Consider the following 19,355-nt stretch of genomic DNA (forward strand, 5'->3'; position numbering starts at 1 on the left):
GTTTTGACCATACAAACTAAAAAAGGACCAGTAAAACACAATACATGAGGGCTAATTAGAAGAGTAATTGCTGTTTTTCATTTTTGTGCAAATAGAAAAATTCTTCAAAAAGCAATGTATTCATTGTCCATGATTTTCAAAATCACTAATTACTTATACTGGATTGGTAACACCTAGCTTTGATTGTTCATTACTAATCTTGGTGTTTAATTCAGCACCACGTGGTGGCTGAAAGGAGGAAGTATCGGAGTTGAATGAAATGCACCCTGGCCTACTGTCCAGTGCTGAAATGATGAATGCATGTGTTCGGGTTCTGAACCACGTGGTGCCAATTTTGAACAACAAGACTATTCATTACCTTGCCAACTTGATCCAGCAAATGTCAGATCAGATCTCATAAAAAACTGTAGTACCAAATGTGCATGGATGAGGCTTGGTTTATCAGTTCATGTTGGGGGAAAGTATTGGGCGAGTTTGTATAATATTATAACTTGTATCAGTGTGTGTGTGTGTGTGTGTGTGTGTGTGTGTGTGTGTGTGTGTCTGTGTGTGTGTGTGTGTGTGTGGACAACTTGCATGGTAGCTGGTGCTGGTTAGGGACAAAGCCCTACACTCCCTGGCTCCATCTCTGGGGGCAATTCCAGTCTGCATGATGGCTAAGGGGTTAATAAGGGGTGCACATTGTTTTATTTAAAGGGACACCGAGCTCTAAATAAGAACGAAATTGGCACTCACCTGGGGCTTTCTGCAGCTCACCGTAGGTCGGGAGGTCCCACGGCGTCCATCTGGCTCTTCTCCTTGGGTCTGTCCAGAAATGGCTGCCCGGCGGCTCCCGGCGACACTGGGCCCGAGTGTCGGGCTCCTCTTCCTTAAATGTCACGGCTGTCGTCACCATGCCGGCCGCCTCGCGTCATCACGTCGGCCGGCATGACAGTACTGCACATGGGCGATTAAAACGCGCATGCGCAGTACTGTCACACCGGCCACCGTGATGACGTGAGGCGGCCGGCGTGATAACGACAGCCGTGACGTTTAAGGAAGAAGGAGCCCGACACTCGGGCCCAGTGTTGCCGGGAGCCGCCGGGCAGCCATTTCTGGACAGGCCCAGGGAGAAGGGTCAGATGGACGCCGTGGGACCTCCCGACCTACGGTGGGCTGCAGAAAGCCCCAGGTGAGTGCCAATTTTGTTTTTATCCAGAGCTCGGAGTCCCTTTAAATGTATTTTAACATTATAAAATTATATTAATATTTATATAGCGCTGAGATATTACGCAGCGCTCACAGAGTATATTGTCTTGTCACTAACTGTCCCTGGGAGGAGCTCACAATCTAGTCCCTACCATAGTCCTATGTCTATGTACATATGTATTGTGGAGTGTATGTATTGTAGTCTAGGGCCAATTTAAGGGGAAGCCAATTAACTTATCTGTATGTTTTTGGGATGTGGGAGGAAACCAGAGTACCCGGGGGAAACCCGCACAGACATGGGGTGAACATACAAACTCCTTGCAGATATTCACCTGGCTGGGATTTAAACCAGGGACCCAGCGCTGCAAGGCGAGAGTGCTAACCACTACGCCACTGTGCTACTTTTTCAGTATAATGGCCCATATGCAATTCACTTTTTTAAGGAGTTTTCTCCTAGCTGATATTTTCACACCTGGTCAAAAATGCTGGTTAAACCACCAGCAAGCAAGAAAATTATTAAAAATAATTTTGATAGTACCTTTTCAACAATTTTTAGGTACTTTTTCAATTGTAACATTATAAAAAAGTTATTTTAAAGAGAAGATGAAAATGATCTCCTAGGAGATAACTCAGGAGAAAAAGTGAATTGCGTATGGGCCAATATGTCTTACAAATTGATAATTTATTAACCTGCATAAAGTATCCCGGAGTGTTTTAACATGCCCCAGCAGCAGCATTGCCAGCTATTTGTCTAGTGAACACTGCAGCCCTATAGCTAGAGGAGCAGTGATTACCGGGAGTTACACAATGAAGTTTCAGTCTGCCACTGTGAGATGTGCATGTGCATGTAAGCAGGCATGTGCCCATTTTTTTATTTTTTTTTACAGTGAATCTCTGATCATTGCAATATTTTGCCCAATTCAAAATTCAGGCCCAATGTTGTTGTTTTTTACGCAAAAAGTTCAGTTCTAAAAGTAATAATTAGGAGTTAGGTTTTCTTGCCTTTAAGAAACCCTGAGACCAACTATGAGTATGAGGCAGAAAAGGATTAAAAACTGGGTTAAACCAGGGACAATGGGGCATGATAAAAAGTTAGGGCTGTCCTGTGATGGATGACTGGCATCTCACAGAACCTCTAAAGCCAAGCACAGAATCGTGCATTGCAAAGCATTGGACAACCCCTTACTCATTGTAATGCTGCTCGTAGGGATAGCAGTGGTTAAGAGAACTCATGGAGAAGCATGTGATCAGTTTAATCAGCTAGATTTAGATTTGTAAGGTTCTGATTTGCTGTGATGACTTCCTGGTTTAAAACATGATACTAACCAGCAAATCAGAGCCTCACAAATCTATCAGCCAGTCAAACTGATCACATGCTTCTCCATGAGTTCTCCTATGCATTGCCACCCCAGACCGCTATTTGGGCTGGTGAGGTCAGCACAATTGTACTGGGACCTTGCTTCAAGACCCTCCACAAGCAGTATTGATTGAGCAAATTGTTGTCGATGTCCTCATAAAAGTAGAATCCTCTAATCAAGCATAAACAAAGCTTCTGATTGGCCAGTAGTTGCCATGGCCAGAGTACACAGGTGATTGCAAGGGAAAGGGCTGGTGTGACTATTCTGATCACAGCAGTGCCCAGCTGGAAAAACAAACAAACAGTGGCTTCTTTTCTCATGAAATGTTAACATAATTAAGAAAAAAAAACCTCTGAAAACTAGCGTAACAGAACATTCTTACACTAAAAATGAATTTACACAAAATTACTTTTTCTCTAATGACCATGATGAAAATAACGTGATATAAATAGTAGAAACCGTCACATGACCACCATATGGTCCATGTTTTGTTAGATAAAACTTGCTGCTTCTGGAATTGATTTGGCACTAACATATTGGCCGTTTATTTAGCTCAAGCTATGATGAACATTCATGTTCTCCTACAGGGTATGAGTCATCATCATAAAATAGGCAGCTCTGAAATTATGGCTTTTTTTTTTTCTTTATGACAATCAGCATTTCCCTATTAGCTATGAGACCTGCTGTTTTTGAAATGCCTTTGCCGATGCACTAAACTGTGCTTATAATTGCACAATAGGTAAATAGTGAATACATGCACAGAGCTTTCTAATTCAAAGCTAGAGTAGTCTTTTCATATGTCATGTTCTCAAATGTCAGATATTCATAAAGTACAACTGCAGAGCTGCACACGAAACGGTACTGTGACATGCCTGCATGCTTTTACGTGATAATTCCTTCTGGAGTAGAAAAGCAAGATAAGCCTATCTCTAAAGATCATCTGATCAAACAAGTAAGAATCACATCATCACATGCATCTGTTTGGCTGTGCTGTGATGTTGCTTATTGTGGCATCAGTAAGTACACTGTTTAGTTTATCATTTCTGCTAGTAATGGGAAGAGCTTCCTGTCACCAGAGAGTGCGTCACTCATCGCGTCAGCTCAAGCACTTCAAACACAGTAGTGATGCCAGCCATGCTTAGCCTACATGGAAGAGTACAGTTAATTGGTTCTTTGTTGGCCCGGAATGGGATGAAAAAGCATTTATCACGCTGTTTTATATACATATTAACGGGAAATGAGGAACCCTTTAGTAAGCATTGTTAATATTTTGTACTGGCCTTACACTAAATACAGAATGTTGTTCTTGAATAAACGAGGCCACTACTATTATCTCCAATGAGTGCTGTGCAGGATAACAAAGCCTCTTCGGCAACACGTGAGGGTGTTAGAGGACACAGCAGCACTATAATCACACAAGCCTAATTTCATTTGTAGAACTGGGAACATTTTTTTTTTCTAAACAAAAGCTTTAAAGACCATTATCTTTTTCAGTGGTACTTAAAGCGCACATTATTAACTCCGGGGAAATATTAAAAGAATTCCATTTAATACAGTAATGTGGTAATTTAAAAGGATCAATACATCTGGTGTAATTAGCTGAATCTATCTTTCCATTAGCTTCCTGTTTTTGCCTTCACAGTGGGAGGTGGGGCAGCACACCCAACTGCCACTTTCTGCACTGTGCTTCTTAAATCCAATAAAAAAAGTACTGCATGCTGCTACGTTTTTTAATCGGGATAAAAAAATCAGATCAAAATAAAAAAAACGGAATCGCACGCAAGGGGCCTTAATTGTGTTAATTTCTGAGGGCCCTTTCACACTGGTGCGGTGCGGTGCAGAAAAATTGCCGCACTGCTACCACAACCTTATGTATCCCTATGGAGGAGTTCACACTCCCCACGTTGCGGTACATTGCGCCGGAAGTGCCCGATCTAAAGTGTCTTCTGCAGTGACCTGTGTCAATCTGCATCAGCCTGGAAGTCATGTTAGTCTATGGCAATATGTTTTTTTTTTAAACAGTTGACGACGTGACATTGCGGCACACGTGCGGAACCATATTTTGACAATACGCTTCCGTGCACTTCCGCATACCCCGAAGCAGGAAGTGACCGCAAGTGTGCATCACTTCCTGCATGGTGGTGGCCAGATGGGGAACACCACGTACTAACGCTGTGTTCCCTGGAGGCCTGTTTTTGACGGTGCGGTAGGCGCAGAGAAACACCTAAAACCTGGAAATTTACCTGACTCAGTGTAAACTACAAATCTCCTGATGACTACAATGAAAGAAGTATGATCAACAATCCTCTCAAACTATAAACGCAATAAAACTTTTATGATTTTTTTTTAGAACTAAGTGTTCTAAAACTAAGATGTACAAATAATGTTTATGTATTATTTAGTACCTGTGTAAATGTGTCCCCACTTTTCATATTAAAAATCAGAGCAAAAATCTCCGCTTTACTTTGAGTCAGTTTTTTTTAGCATTGAAATAATTCATCAGCAGAGGTAAAGCTGTGTTTTATGTGAAATGTGACATTACAGACTGTGCTGGTCCATTGCACCTTCAGAAAAGTTCTTTGACAGTAGAAGACGTTTATCTTTGGTCAGGGCTGGATTTCTGGTAAGGCCACCAAGGCTGTAGCCTAGGGCGTAGATAAAAAACCCAACTAAGGGCGGCTGAGGGGCAGTAAACAAGTAGTGCTGTGCAAACAAAGCAAACCCGGTCCGTCCATGGCTGCCCTGCATTACAGTTTTCACTTAGTTGCAAACCTCAGTGACTGGACAGACTTGGGCATTAGAGGAATGCTCAACCCCGAGTGATGAAACATCCTCTTCTGCTCTTTCTCCATCAGCTGCCACTGGGCATTTGTCTCTCCAGCCAGTGTTTCCTATCATGTGACTTGCTGGTAACGTGCCAGCGAGTCACATGTGAGAGAGACGCTGGCAGGAGTGACAGATGTACAGCAGCTTCTGATGGAGTGGAAGAGGAAGCTTTGGCACCAGAAGCGAGCGGAGAAGTGAGTAACAAGTGACTGGTGCTGCAGTGGGGAGGGGGGAGAGAATCATTTGGCTAACTAGCTAGAGGGAGGGGGTAGAGAGCCATCTGGCTACCTAGCTGGAGGGAAGAGAGGCATCTGGCTGGAGGGAGGGGAAAATGGCATCTGGCTGGAGAAAGGGAGGGAGAGAGACATCTGGCTACCTGGCTTCAGTGACGAGTATCTCGGTAAGACAGCGCCCGTGGCAAATACTAAAATTGCACCACCCCCCACGCACATACACAGACACACTCACACACCTACACCTACAATCAACAGCATCATGTCTAACCTTTTTGGACAGGCTAACCCCATCATGCACAAAGAACACATGCGCACACACAAATACCAGAATGTAACAGTCACTATGAAATAAATTAGCCTATCCTTGATCCTCTGCCTCGAGTACTTTAAAGAGAACGTGAACTGAAAATAAAAAGTCAAAATAACCATACACGGGTCATACTTACCTCCTGTGTAGTCTACTACTTAATCTCTTTCTCCTCTCCTGCATTCCATTTGTCCATTGTGATCAATGGATTTCTCAGTCCTCCATTTTAAAAATGGCCATTACCCCCTAACAGCTTGCTGGTCAACACACTGTTAAACTGTAATATTGCCACTTGAGCCATAGGGAAACATGGACATTACCTTGCACATTCAGTTGTAACTGACAGCTGCTGATATATAACTGACAGCAACTGGTATATTTCAGTTCTGACAAAATATTGTCAGAACTTGAAGGGATCAATGTAAGAAGAAAATGGTGAGCCTATGAGAGAAACTGATGGTGAGGTTAGTATGTAATCTTCATTTGCAGCTACGTCATGTGTTTATTTTAAATATTTGTACTCACTTCAGGTTCCCTTTAAGGCAGGGAACATACTTGACTGTTTTCATATGCGTTTTCTGCACAGAAGAACTCATGTTAATCAAAGGGCTAGTTCCCACTTAATGTGTTTTTATTGCACAGAAAAAAAACTGACATTCTGCATGATAATTCTGCTCATTTTGTCAGTTTTCTGTATCAATTACATTAGCTGTTGTGGAAAAAAAACGCACATGTTTGTCTGCATAGAAACACACTTGGTATGCAGAAAAACACGAGCTGAAAACTGAAAGGCAAGTGTGTTCCCTGCCTTAGCCATAGACCCTGAACAAACATGCAGATCAAAGGTCTATAACACATCTGCTAAGATTAGCTGCATGTTTGTTTCAGGACCAGAAAGATCAGCATGATTTCCATGCAACTGATATTGTTTAAAAGGAAATAAATATGGAAGCCACCACTCTCATTTGAATGAAAGCAATGAAACATTTGCAGTGATGATAACATAATAAAAGCCTGACAACCTTTTAAATATCAGTAGATAGATACTGAACTAGAAATATAATGAATTTTAACTATTGAGGTACACTGTACAAGATAGACCTTGTTAAAACTGGCCACAGAGATGCCAGCAGGATAATGGTTAAAGTGCAGAGAGTGTCATAAATAAAAGTAAGTAAACATCACACTGAGATAAGACTGAGAAATGTGTGAATGCCAGAGAGGAGAATTAAAAGGAGACCTTGTAACCTCCAGACCAGGAGCATCTGCCACTATCTCAGGGGACTGAGACATGATCTGTGTTAGGGAGAGTGGGAAAAGTTTGGAGCTCACCTCTCAATAGCCTCTAATGTAGATATATGACGAAGACTGAGACGGCCAGGCTGCTGGATGATTGTTACTCCCTTAGACTCAGGAATGCTGTCAGCAGCACTGCACCCCCGTGATGTTTAAAGAGGGAGGTCACCTGGGGCATGTGCCATGCCTGCACCCTTCTAGATCCGTGTCTGCCTGGCTTTAGGGAGGGGGCAGAAGCATCTGGCTACCTGGCTGGAGGGAGGGGGAGATGCATCTGGCTACCTGTCTGGAGGGAGGGGGGAGAGAGGCATCTGGCTACATGGTTGGAGGAGAGAGGGGGAGGTACCTGGCAACTATGAGGGAGGGGAGAGAGGCATCTAGCTAGAGGGAGGAAGGGAGGAAAGGCATCTAGCTACCTGCCTGGAGGGAGTGGCATCTGGCTACCTATAGGTAGGGAGGGAGCGGAGAGAGACATCTGGCTACCTATAGGGAGTGGGAGAAGCATCTGCCTACTGATGGGGGAGGGGATGGGCGAAGCATCTGGCTCAGTGGCGCACATACATAGGGCATTTGACACCCGGTGCTGGTTATTATAAGACACCACCACAGAAAATAATCGTTATCTGGGCAACAATCACCAGAAAATAATCACAATGTGGGGAGCAATTACCAGAAAATAATCGTGATGTGGGCAGCATTCACCAAAAAATAATCATAATGTGGGCAGCATTCACCAGAAAATAATCGTTATGTGGGCAGCATTCACCAGAAAATAATCGCTATGTGGGGAGCATACACCAGAAAATAATCATTATGTGGGCAGCATTCACCAGAAAATAATCATTATGTGGGGAGCATTCACCAGAAAATAATCGCATATGTGGGCAGCATTCACCAGAAAATAATCGTTACGTGGGCAGCATTCACCAGAAAATAATCGTTATGTGCGCAGCATTCACCAGAAAATAATCGTTATGTGGGCAGCATTCACCAGAAAATAATCGCTATGTGGGGACCATTCACCAGAAAATAATCGTTATGTGGGCAGCATTCACCAGAAAATATTCGCTATGTAGGCAGCATTCACTAGAAAATAATCGCTATGTGGGGAACATTCACCAGAATATAATCTTTATGTGGGCAGCATTCACCAGAAAATAAACCTGTAAAAAAAAAATTCACTCACCTGGCCGGTCTCTGACGCGCAGCTCCCCGACGATCCTCCTGCAGCTGACAGGCAAAGAGCAGGGCTATGGGAAGATGGCGCCCGAAGCCCTGTACTGGAGACACAAATAGTGTCCAGTGCAGGGCTTTGGCAGCCATCCTCCCGTAGCCCTGCTGTGCGGGGAGTTCAACACCTGGGGGTACGGGGCGGGCAGCGGGGAATAGAGCCAGAAGGAGGGGACCCAGGTGAGGGAGGGAGGGGATCTTTCCCCCCTCCCTGCCGCTGTCCCCTACCCCTCCTTCTAGTGCTGCTCTTCCCCTACCATCGGGGGTCGTGGCGACACCCCTTTGAGTGTCAGTCACCCAGGCGTCACGCCCCCCTGCACCCAATGGTAGGGACGCCACTGATCTGGCTACCTATACTGCGAGGGGGGGCAGGTATTTGCTTACCTGGGGCTTCTATCATAATGTCCCACGCCGTCCTGCTCTGATCCACCGTTCCCCACCGCTGGCACCAGGCAATTATTTGCTACTAAACTGATGAGTTGAACAACAGTCTATAATAATAAGCTTATCAGTACCACATTATATAAGACGTGTGCAGAAGGGGAATTATAACATGCACTGAAACAACTCAACAAAGAATTTCCCCATAACAACCGCACCACAAGAAGTAGGTATAATGAAAATTAGCTTTATTGTATCAAATAGGTAACACAAATGATAAAAACTATTAAAACGTGTATTCCAGGGTATTACACCATATCAATTAGTACTGTGATAATTTAAATAACCTACTAACTTCCAAAAAAAGCCACACTCTAATCAATACTGATAATAAAGTGCCATTGATAGGGGTAAGCAAAAGGTGCTCGTGCTATCAAATAAGGAGGATGCCCGCCTATATACATGTCATGTACATGTACATATTGAGGCATGCATGAAAGGAAATAAAGTGCCAAAAGAGGGAGAGGGAAGGATTCCCATAGAAACAGCGTGATAGTAGTGAAATCAAGAGGCTGGACGGCGCCAGCTAAACCATGTAACGTGGAGTGAGACAAAGTTGCCGTGCATGAAGAGCTTACCAAGTAATGGAGTGGTGAGGAAGCGCGGTGTGCCCTGGAAAGGAGCCTTCGCGATTCGCCGCCAACTGCGGCTTCTGCTGGACAACTGCTTGGTGTTGCAATTGTTTTTAACATTTGTGTTACCTATTTGATACAATAAAGCTTATTTTCATTATATCTACCTCTTATGGTGCGGTTGTTATGGGGAAATTCTTTGTTGAGTTATTTACTGGGCAATTATTTGTCTAACAAGACGAATAATGCGCGCTCCCGCTCGTGTCATTGGAAGCTTACTGCGAAGGCGCAGTACAAAGTTTTCTTGTACTGCACAGTAAGCTTCCGATGACACGCACAGGAGCAAGCAGGCGCGGCGGCGGCCGCGCAGCCGCTGTTGGATGGCATGCCACGCTAAACTGGGGCCAGCAGCGAAGAACGACGGATCTCAAGTGGACGGCGTGGGACATTGGTGCTACAGGGGGTTGATAGAAGCCCCAGGTAAGTGTCTGTTTTTATTTTCAACCCCCCCCACAGAACCCCTTTAAGATACTGTTGGTCAGGGGGCAGTTGGTTGCAGTTGACCTTGGGCACCAAAAAGTACAAATCCAGCCCTGTCTTCAGTATCAGGTTTACCACACAATTAATAGCAAGCAATGTATACTAATTTAGTAAATACGCTCTTTCCCTGAAAATAAGACCTACCCTGAAAATAAGCCCTAGCTGAAATTTTGAGCATGCTTGAAATATAAACCCTACCCTGAAAATAAGCCCTAGCGGAAGTTAAAGAGGAGGAAGAGGCAGTCAGCAAGCGAAAACACAGCGATGCAGTGAGGATTGGGCACCAATCCTGTCATCCCAGCACACAGCAAGGTTATTAGGTGTGTGCAGGATTGACAGGGCAGGTGCCTGATCAGTACAGTAACATACCCTTAAATTCAGGAACATCACGGTACAAAGGAACAGGAAATGTTCTGGTGAGAGACATTTCCGGATAGAAATATAAGACATCCCCTGAAAATCAGCCCCAGCACATCTTTTAGAGCAAAAATTAATATAAGATACTGTTTTATTTTTGAGGAGACATAACTTTCTTTCTGCTCAGCACATGGTCTCAGTGTTTCCTCCTCTGAGTGACATCAGATGCAGCTGTCCCTTGAATCCTGGGATGTTAACTTGGCACTGCAGTTTACTTAGTGAAATGATAAGTACACATCTCTGAGGGAAGTAACAGGCAACCAGCAGCTGCAGTAAGCTGACGTTTATGGCTTTTGCAGGTCTGACTAGCTAAAGTAGACACTTGGGATTAACAGGTGTAAGGAGAAGGATATTACAGGAACTCCTATACTAATGAGCTGGTCCATTGCTCAGATGCATGCCATCAGTAAATAAAAGGGAGCTTTTGCATTCGCTTTTATAACATGAAAGGAAAAAAGATAAGCAGGGTAGATTTACAGAAGTACTTAGGAACACCTAGACAAGCTAATACCATCCCACTTTTAAAAAAAGCCATGTTTTTGATAGTTGTCCTTCAAAGAATACTTGAAGAGACCAGTTAAAGGATTAGATAAACATAGACACATATAGTACTAGTCCTACTGAGAACTTGTATGTGTTCTACTATTATTTAGATTTAAAAACTGCAAGGGTTTATAGGGCAAGTCGAACAGCAGTCGTATGCAGCCATGGCTCCCCAGAAAAGTAAACAGAACACTGCTGCTGACTGGTTATTATTTCTTTAGTTTTTCAGCTGAATGAAGCAGATTTAATGTCACACTGACAAGACTGCTGTTTAGAGTTCAGTCTTAGAAATTCAGCACTTAAATAAAAAAAAAAATAAGACTATGGGATTCCAGAAAAGGTCTATTTATCATTTGTACTATGCATGCAATTATCTCTAAAGTGTTTTTCCAGTTCAAGTCGCTTTAAATGCTGCTATTGTGAAATTCCTGTCCATTCCCTACTATTTTTGTACCTTTTGTCTGCTAATTGTTTTCTGGCAGTACACTGTTCTGGCACTTGTAGAAAGCAGCCTAGTGCATAACAGAACAGGAGTCAATGCATTTGCATTTGCTCAGATTACATCTTCATCATCAGTATCACTTTGAAAAGCCATGCCCAATCCCCGGAGCTAGGCTACAGCACCCTCCCCATTCCATTGGCTCAACAAGTATGACGAAAGCAATTAAATAGATATCTTCTTAGTAAAGTTCATCATGGATGTTCCAATGTGCCTTTCAAGAACTATATCCATGATAAAAAGCAAAGGGATCAGGTAAGAAATAATAGTGACACTTGCTCCCTGCCTATCTTGTTTTTGGATTTGTTTTATAATGTCAGTAGAAAGAAACTTTGCATGTATGTGCTGGGCTGATTAGCATTTTGTGAACAGCTGAGATATCACAATTGCAAAGTATAATTGGCAATACTGCTCCAGCAGTTGAAATATCTTTATTTCACCAAACACTCTCCGTGACTGGCAAGTCTGAGCACTCTGTTCAATAAGAACATTCAGACCTTGACCGCAGGACTGGGAGGATATGAATACATCACAAGCCCTGCGAGTGCTGGGGCCGACAGTCCCCCTGGTGACATTGACATTCATTACAAAATAAAACTATAAGTCACAGTGTTTAGAATATTATGGATTGTTAAAACCAATCCCATTTGCTTGTACTGTAGAATAGTATATAAGTACCATACACACTTTGAATCGCAGTCACTGGTTTCTGTTTTAATGACCTTTTTTTTATAATCACAGTAAAGAAAAAATGTCTTTCCTTTCCTTCATTTATGACTTATTCTTTTAGACTTACTTATTCTTTGATAGTGCATTTTTTTGCTGTCATGGCATAGAACTCCTGCTAAATTCTGCTAAAATAACATTAACACCGATTAAAGGTGGCCACACACCATACAATTTTTTCAATATCTTTTCAATTCAAGAATCGCACTCACTTTATCCGACTGATTGTAACAATTAAAAAATCTGACCAATGCACCACACGTGTTCAGTTTCTCAACTATGATAAAAAAGATTGAAAAAATTGCTTGGGTCTGTACATCAAGAAATTGTCAATCTTCCCTATACCATTCAATTTTCATATACATTGATCAGAAAAATCCAAAGCTCCCGATCTCCTTTTATTAAATAAAAATAGGAAATTCATTCCTATCTCTTGAATGAATGAAAAAGACACCTTTAGATTTTTCGGTACAACCGATTGTATTTATCAAATTGGTGTAAAATTGGATCCTTTAATTGTATAGTGTGTGGCCAGTGCCACCTTAAGTCTATTTCTAAATTAATAATAATAATAACAAATGCATGAGTAAATATGTTATCCTCCCACATGTGTTGGGTGCCTCTGCTGCTCTGCAGAAATATGATGGGTCCCTCACTAGAGCATATGTTGAATGAATTTTGCCGATAGCCTATCATTGTATAGCATAGCATAGCATAGTTGTCAAGAGGTTAACTTACAAACAAGTATGACATCTGGTGGGAAGACTGGACTTGCTTAATGCATGTGCAGATTTCCCATGTGTGTACACAGGGTGCACCCTATATGGCAGAGGCACCTCCACAGTGGCTTGTATAAATATTAGCTAGTAATAATAATAAGCACATTTATTTGACAATAGTAATGCTGGGTACACACTATGAGATTTTCTGGCCGATTTACTGTCAGATCGATTATTTCTAACATGTTCGATTTGCTTTCCGATCGATTTCCGAGCATTTTCCGATCGATTTCCTATCAAAGTGCACAGAAATCAGAAAGCAAATCAAACATGTTGGAAGTAATCGATCTGACAGTAAATCGGCCAGAAAATCTCATACTGTGTACCCAGCATAATGTTGTCCATACATGGCACAATTTTTTAATTTTTTTTTCGATTAGATAATTTTGTTTGATTATTCCTTTAGATCGCATATAAAGATTTTTCCAATATGTCCGATCAGATTTTATTGAAAAAACTTGGTAAAGAATTATTTTGACTTTCATTAGATTAAATCGTTTTAGTCGCATAAACAGCGCTGCGTAATATGTTGGCGCTATATAAATCCAATGAATAATAATAATAATAAACGGGAAAATCAAAGATTTTTATTGTACCATGTATGGGTACCATTCATCTAATCTTTCTAACACTAAATGAAATATTAAGCTGCCGGTGAGTCAGACATTGAGCATCTCTTGTCTGCAGGCTGCAGTGGACTTTCCTAGTCATCTGATATTTGGGGAAACATTGATTGAATAAGTTAATAAACTGTACCTGTATGGAAAAAATGGCCAACGTTCGATACTTACCTCAGATGAGGGAAGCCTCTGGTTAATCATCTGTGCATGTCTGTACATTAAGGCCATATATAGTCACTTAGGTCTGTGGTTACTTTAATAATTCTAGAATTCTAAACCGAGTATATTGAAATTCTATATTAGATGGGATTCAGTTTGTGGACGTGAATGTGGGGATAATTTATACTCATTGGGAAAGATTTATCAAATGACACATACAAAACAGTGGAATATGTAACTACTCAAGCCTCTATTAAGGTGAATTAGGGACAGCAAATGTGAAAAAGGCACTGTTAACTGCTTTTAACTTCCCTCTCTAGCAAATAACATGCAAAGGCCCTTATACAATTAACTTTTCTCCTGAGTTTTCTCCTAAGAGATAATTTTTTTTAATCTTCTATTTTAAATAACTTTTCAACACTCTGCAACTGAAAAAGTACCAAAAGGAAGGTAAAAAAAAGTACTATCAAAATTATGTTGAGCATTTTCTTGATTGCTGGGGGTTTAAAAGGCATTTTATTAACATGTTTCAAAATATCAACTGGGAGAAAACGCAGGAGAAAAAGTTATTTTCATATGGGCCAGATGTCCATAAGTGATATGTTGTCCTGTTGCTTTTCACCTTTTGATAAATAGAAGTCAATTCAAATCTTGCCACCTGGTCTTTATTAAATATGTATGATAATACTTTTAAGGCAAGAAGTTAGTGAACCAAAAATTGGAAACAAGTTCCTGTTGATAAGAGAACGCTCAGTTTCAGAAAGCTGTAAAAACTAGAGCCACAAAACAATATTTGCCTGAGCTGTTTTCAGAAAACTTTGTCCATTTTATGTGTTCTGTGGGTGCTCTGCTAACACTTCTGACAAAGGGCTCCTGACAATAAAGTGATTGTGTAGCCCGGAAGATTGTATCTAATCACTGTTATAGCCTTTGACTGATCAGTACTGTTATTGTTTATTGTTATTGTGTATACTGTTATTGTTTATATATCAAGCTAGCCCTCCCCATACCAGACTTATGGACACTTGGAAAAACTTATTATTGCTTCATATGGAGCACCTCAAAGATGAAAGCCTTGATGGGGAGTCATGTGCTGCCTGCATGCCCAACCTCTATCTTTTGTTTACAAGCACTCTAACATTTATTATATTTACAACCCTTATTGGTGGAGAATCATCCGATCTGATACATTGTTGTTAGTAGTTATTCTTTAATGGCACTAAAGTAATGATCACATTAAGAGTCCAAGCAGATTTTATATGTACAGAATAACAGAATAACAGCACTTTATTATAGTCAAATGAACCTTAATTGATATTATTAATGGTTGCAAAATGTGTTTAAAATTCCATTACATCAGAAGTTTTCAAAAAATAAAAATACTTTTAGTAGAAAACTTGCAAACCCCACAAACAAAAATATGTTACGAATATTGAAAAGTATGAATAATTTCTATTCTGCTTAATAACTAAAGTAGGTATTTTGCTCATAAGAACAAACTATGAAAACCTTAACATTTTGTATCCTGCTTTTTTTTTTTTTTTTTTTTTTTTTTTTTCTTTATTTCAAACTCAGTACACACACCCAGATTCGTGAGTAATCAGTTACATGGGGCATTAGCAATTTCTATTCTTGCCAAACCCCTAAACTGAAATGTGTAATCATCATAGTTTATACATCGTAGATTGGTAAGAGCTAAATAAGCATCTCTGTAATTTTCTTCATCATTAAGCTCTTATTTCTCAGAATTACATGACTGTTGCTGGGACAATTATCTATTTATCCTTCTCATACCACAATCATATACATGAGCCCCGTCAACATCCTGTATATACTCCTCTCATCTCTCCAACCTCTCTTTTGAAGGGTATCTGTACCTTGCAACAGACATACGCATCCCAAACGTACCACTCACAGTCACCCCGTCATCCATTCCCTCCCCGGGGCCCCCCGTCCCACCCCAATACCATCCAGTACCGCCCCCCTCCGGCCCCAACAACATTCCCCAGCGACTCCCAATTCTCAGCTCATTCACTCCCCAGGGTAAACCTAACCGAGATTAGCTGTAAGACTTCTCCATATTTCTTCTACCTTATTCGTAGTTCCCAGCTCCATGTTCTTACACAGATCATCCATCCTAGCAAACCATTCTCCTATATCTAGCCTAGACGGATTTTTCCAGTTGTTAGCGATAATACTTTTGGCAACAATCGTGCCATATTCTTTAATCAGAGAGCATCCAAGGCTTTCTTTTTTAGCTGTATAACTAAGAATTGCTTCCTTCGGAGTAAGTTCAAATTTTTCTTTTAGCAATCTCTCAGCCAAGAGGATGATATCATCCCAAAATTTTCTAACTATCGGGCACTGCCACCACATATGTAAGGTACCTCCGTCCCCCTGTCCACACCTCCAGCACATCACCTTGCGGTTTGCAAACTTACCAACACGGGATGGTGTCATGTACCATCTACCAATTGTTTTAAATTGAATCATAAGAACAAACTATGAAAACCTTAACATTTTGTATCCTGCTTTTTTATGCTTTTATGCTTCAGCAACCTCTAGCTTAGCTTATTTGTAATCTATTATTATTTTAATTGACTACCACAAAAGTATTCAATAATTTATTGTACATTTTTGACATTTAATATACACTTTTGGTATTAGCTGTTATTTAACCATTACCTTTGAGTATGGATGATATCATTTATTGGTTAATGCAATAGATGAAAAAAAGCTTATTCAGGGTTTATACTAAACTTAATTTTCTAGGCACAACTTATATACATTTGGACAGTAAAAACATTCACAGAGACTATTTTAGCTAACACGGTACAAAAAAACCCCCAAAACAAGTAAAAACCCCCCGAAAAAAAACAACAAAAACTAAACAACCTTCAATTTAGCTTTTAGGGAGATACCTTTCATTACAAAGACTCTGTAACTGAACTGAACTAGTGTCAATGCCTGACATAAAGTTAACACTCGAACAACAAGTAACAGCAGTTGTCCAACACTCATTTTTCCTACTAAGATATATTCAAACACCTAATTACAAATGATAACCTACCTGAGCTAGTTCATGCTTCTGTATCCCCCCACCTGTATTCGTATAACTACCTGCTACAGGTAGTGCAGAAAGCTGCAGTTAGATTTCCAGAAAATCTGCCCACTGATCACACATCTCCCCAGTTCTGCAAACGCTCCACTGGCCAGAAAGGTGATTAATCAATTTAAAGATGTGTTTGCTGCTTTTCAAAGCCTTTTGACCTGTTTTTTAGATACTTGGGGAACTACTGGGACTATAAATCCCTACATAAATAAATCTATATGATAATTCTCCTGGGATCTGCTTTAAAACCTGTGGTGCATGTGTCTTCTCACATGGAGCTCCAACACTATGGGATTCAGGAGGACCTGTGGTCAGCCGAAGAGGCTCCATGCATGGCCAGTAGAGAAGGCTGAGCATTACAATTTTGAGTTTATGAATGCGTCCGCGAATGTTCCCACACAAGTTAGTAAACCACCAATCATTCATGGCAAACCCATTGACATTAACTACTTCACTACTGAGGGTTTTTTCCCTTTAAAGCAGGATTGTCACTATAAAAATCAAATTTCAACAGCAACTGATCTGAGTGCATTAATTGATAAAGATGCTAATCTTGCATTCAAAACTTTCAAAACTTTTTCTGCTGTTATGATTTGGAGTCATCACATACTTAAGGAGCACTGGCCCTTTAGTAGTCAGTGTCAAACACTTGCATGCTGGGGGTACTTTTTATCTATAATATATTCCTCCTCTTCCATTTATTTCCCTGCCTAGCTGCTTATTCACCACTAATTAGGTTTTCTTTGGGGGTATGTTTTGCTAAGAATTATTTTATGCTAAATGCATTTGAATAGGCATAATAAGAAAGAGAATTGAAAAAAAATATTATTTCTCAGTTTTTGGCCATTATAATTTTGAAATAAAATGTGCTCCTGTGAATAAAATCCACACATTTTATTTGGCCATTTGTCCCAGTTATTACTACATTTAAAATATGTATTTTTTAATATATGCATTTTTTTATTTTTTTAATAAATAAATGTATGGAGGTGTAATTTTACCATTTGGCCACTAAATGTCCCCCTCCAGTTTCTTCCTATTGTGTACTGAACAGTACACAGTGGAAGTAATGTGTGTGTGTGTGTTACTTTCTCTTTTGTCAATGACACCGCCATCTCATTGATTGAACTATGTTCCCATTCACTGATCTCTGTACTAATGGGAGGTATTGAAAACGTGCAGTAGCGAGCGTGTAGCTTATTTCTCAGTTTTTGCCCATTATAGTTTAAAAATAATACATATTGTAATTAAAACCCAACTATTTTATTTGCCCATTTTTCCAGGTTGTTACAGCATTTAAAATATATCCTTAGTACAATGTATGGCAACAATATTTTATTTGGAAATAAAGGTATTTTTTTCCATTTGCCACTAATTACAAGCCCCTATTTGCAAAACAACAGTAATATACTCACATGACATACATATTAAAAAGGTTTAGTCCCTAACATAAGTTTAGTCCCTTTTTTAAATGTCAATTTTTATATATGCTATTTATTAATAACATTTTTATATAACATTAGAATTTTTATAATATTATATAATATTTTGATAACTATGGGAGAGTGGGGAGGTAAGGGGGTTAATTTTAATGGTATATATATATATATATATATATATATATATATATATATATATATATATATATATATATATATATATATATATATATATATATATGTATATATATATATATAATTTTTTTTAAATGTGTATGTAGGTGTAACTTTAATATTTGACCACAAGGTGTCCCTCCACGTTATCTTCCTGTGCGTGCTATTAGTATGCTAACACTAACAGGCAGCAATGCGTGGATGCGTTACTTTCATTTTATCAATGACCATGGCATCTTATTGATGCCGGTGGCCATTGATCATGGGCATTTAGATTGGTGAATGGGAACTGCCCTCCCATTCACTGATTGGTGTACTAGTACACTGCCACGGAGGGGGTTGCGGGCACATTCATGCGCGCCGTGCATTGAAAGCGGGAGATGAGCATCTATGTCCCTGGAAAGGAAACAGCCTTCCCACAGGGCGTAGATATACTGCCACAAAATGCAACTAGTGGTTAATGACACGTTAGTTGCAGGCACTGTAGCATGGGCCAGGAGAAGGCAGCAGGCATCATTTGTGACACTGTACTTTTTAAATTTATTAAATTTTATTCAATTAATACATTTATTTTTTAATATTTCTGGCAGATGCCAGGCTTACAATGTGGCACACTCCAAACTTAGCAGGTACAAATGACATACTAAGTGCTGTTCCACTGGCCAAGGCGGGTATGAGACCTAGTGTAACAGGCCAAGTTTTTACATTTTACTTAATTAATGACATTTTAAACCTTTTTTCTATTACTACTAATATTGGCATGCAGAGGTGGAATGCTGAGTGAGCCAATCAACCACCTCTTTTGCATTCTGGAAAGTAATGTATTTCTTCTGCAGAAGATCACATTTGCCACGGCCAGGATGATGAACCACCACGCCCCCTAGAACCTCTGA

The 19,355-nt window shown here is 40.3% G+C and overlaps 1 protein-coding gene across 1 annotated transcript in view; it reads left to right on the forward strand.

Annotated features, from left to right (window-relative positions):
* Positions 1-19,355, forward strand: part of OTOL1 (otolin 1) — a 101,633-nt gene that overhangs the window by 14,862 nt on the left and 67,416 nt on the right. The window contains exon 4 of the mRNA XM_068233311.1: positions 9,795-9,934. Within this exon, the coding sequence (XP_068089412.1) occupies positions 9,795-9,934 (140 nt within the window). The remainder of the gene's footprint in view (positions 1-9,794; positions 9,935-19,355) is intronic.

Source organism: Hyperolius riggenbachi, chromosome 4 (genome assembly GCF_040937935.1).
Source record: "Hyperolius riggenbachi isolate aHypRig1 chromosome 4, aHypRig1.pri, whole genome shotgun sequence".
NCBI classification, from domain to species: domain Eukaryota; kingdom Metazoa; phylum Chordata; class Amphibia; order Anura; family Hyperoliidae; genus Hyperolius; species Hyperolius riggenbachi.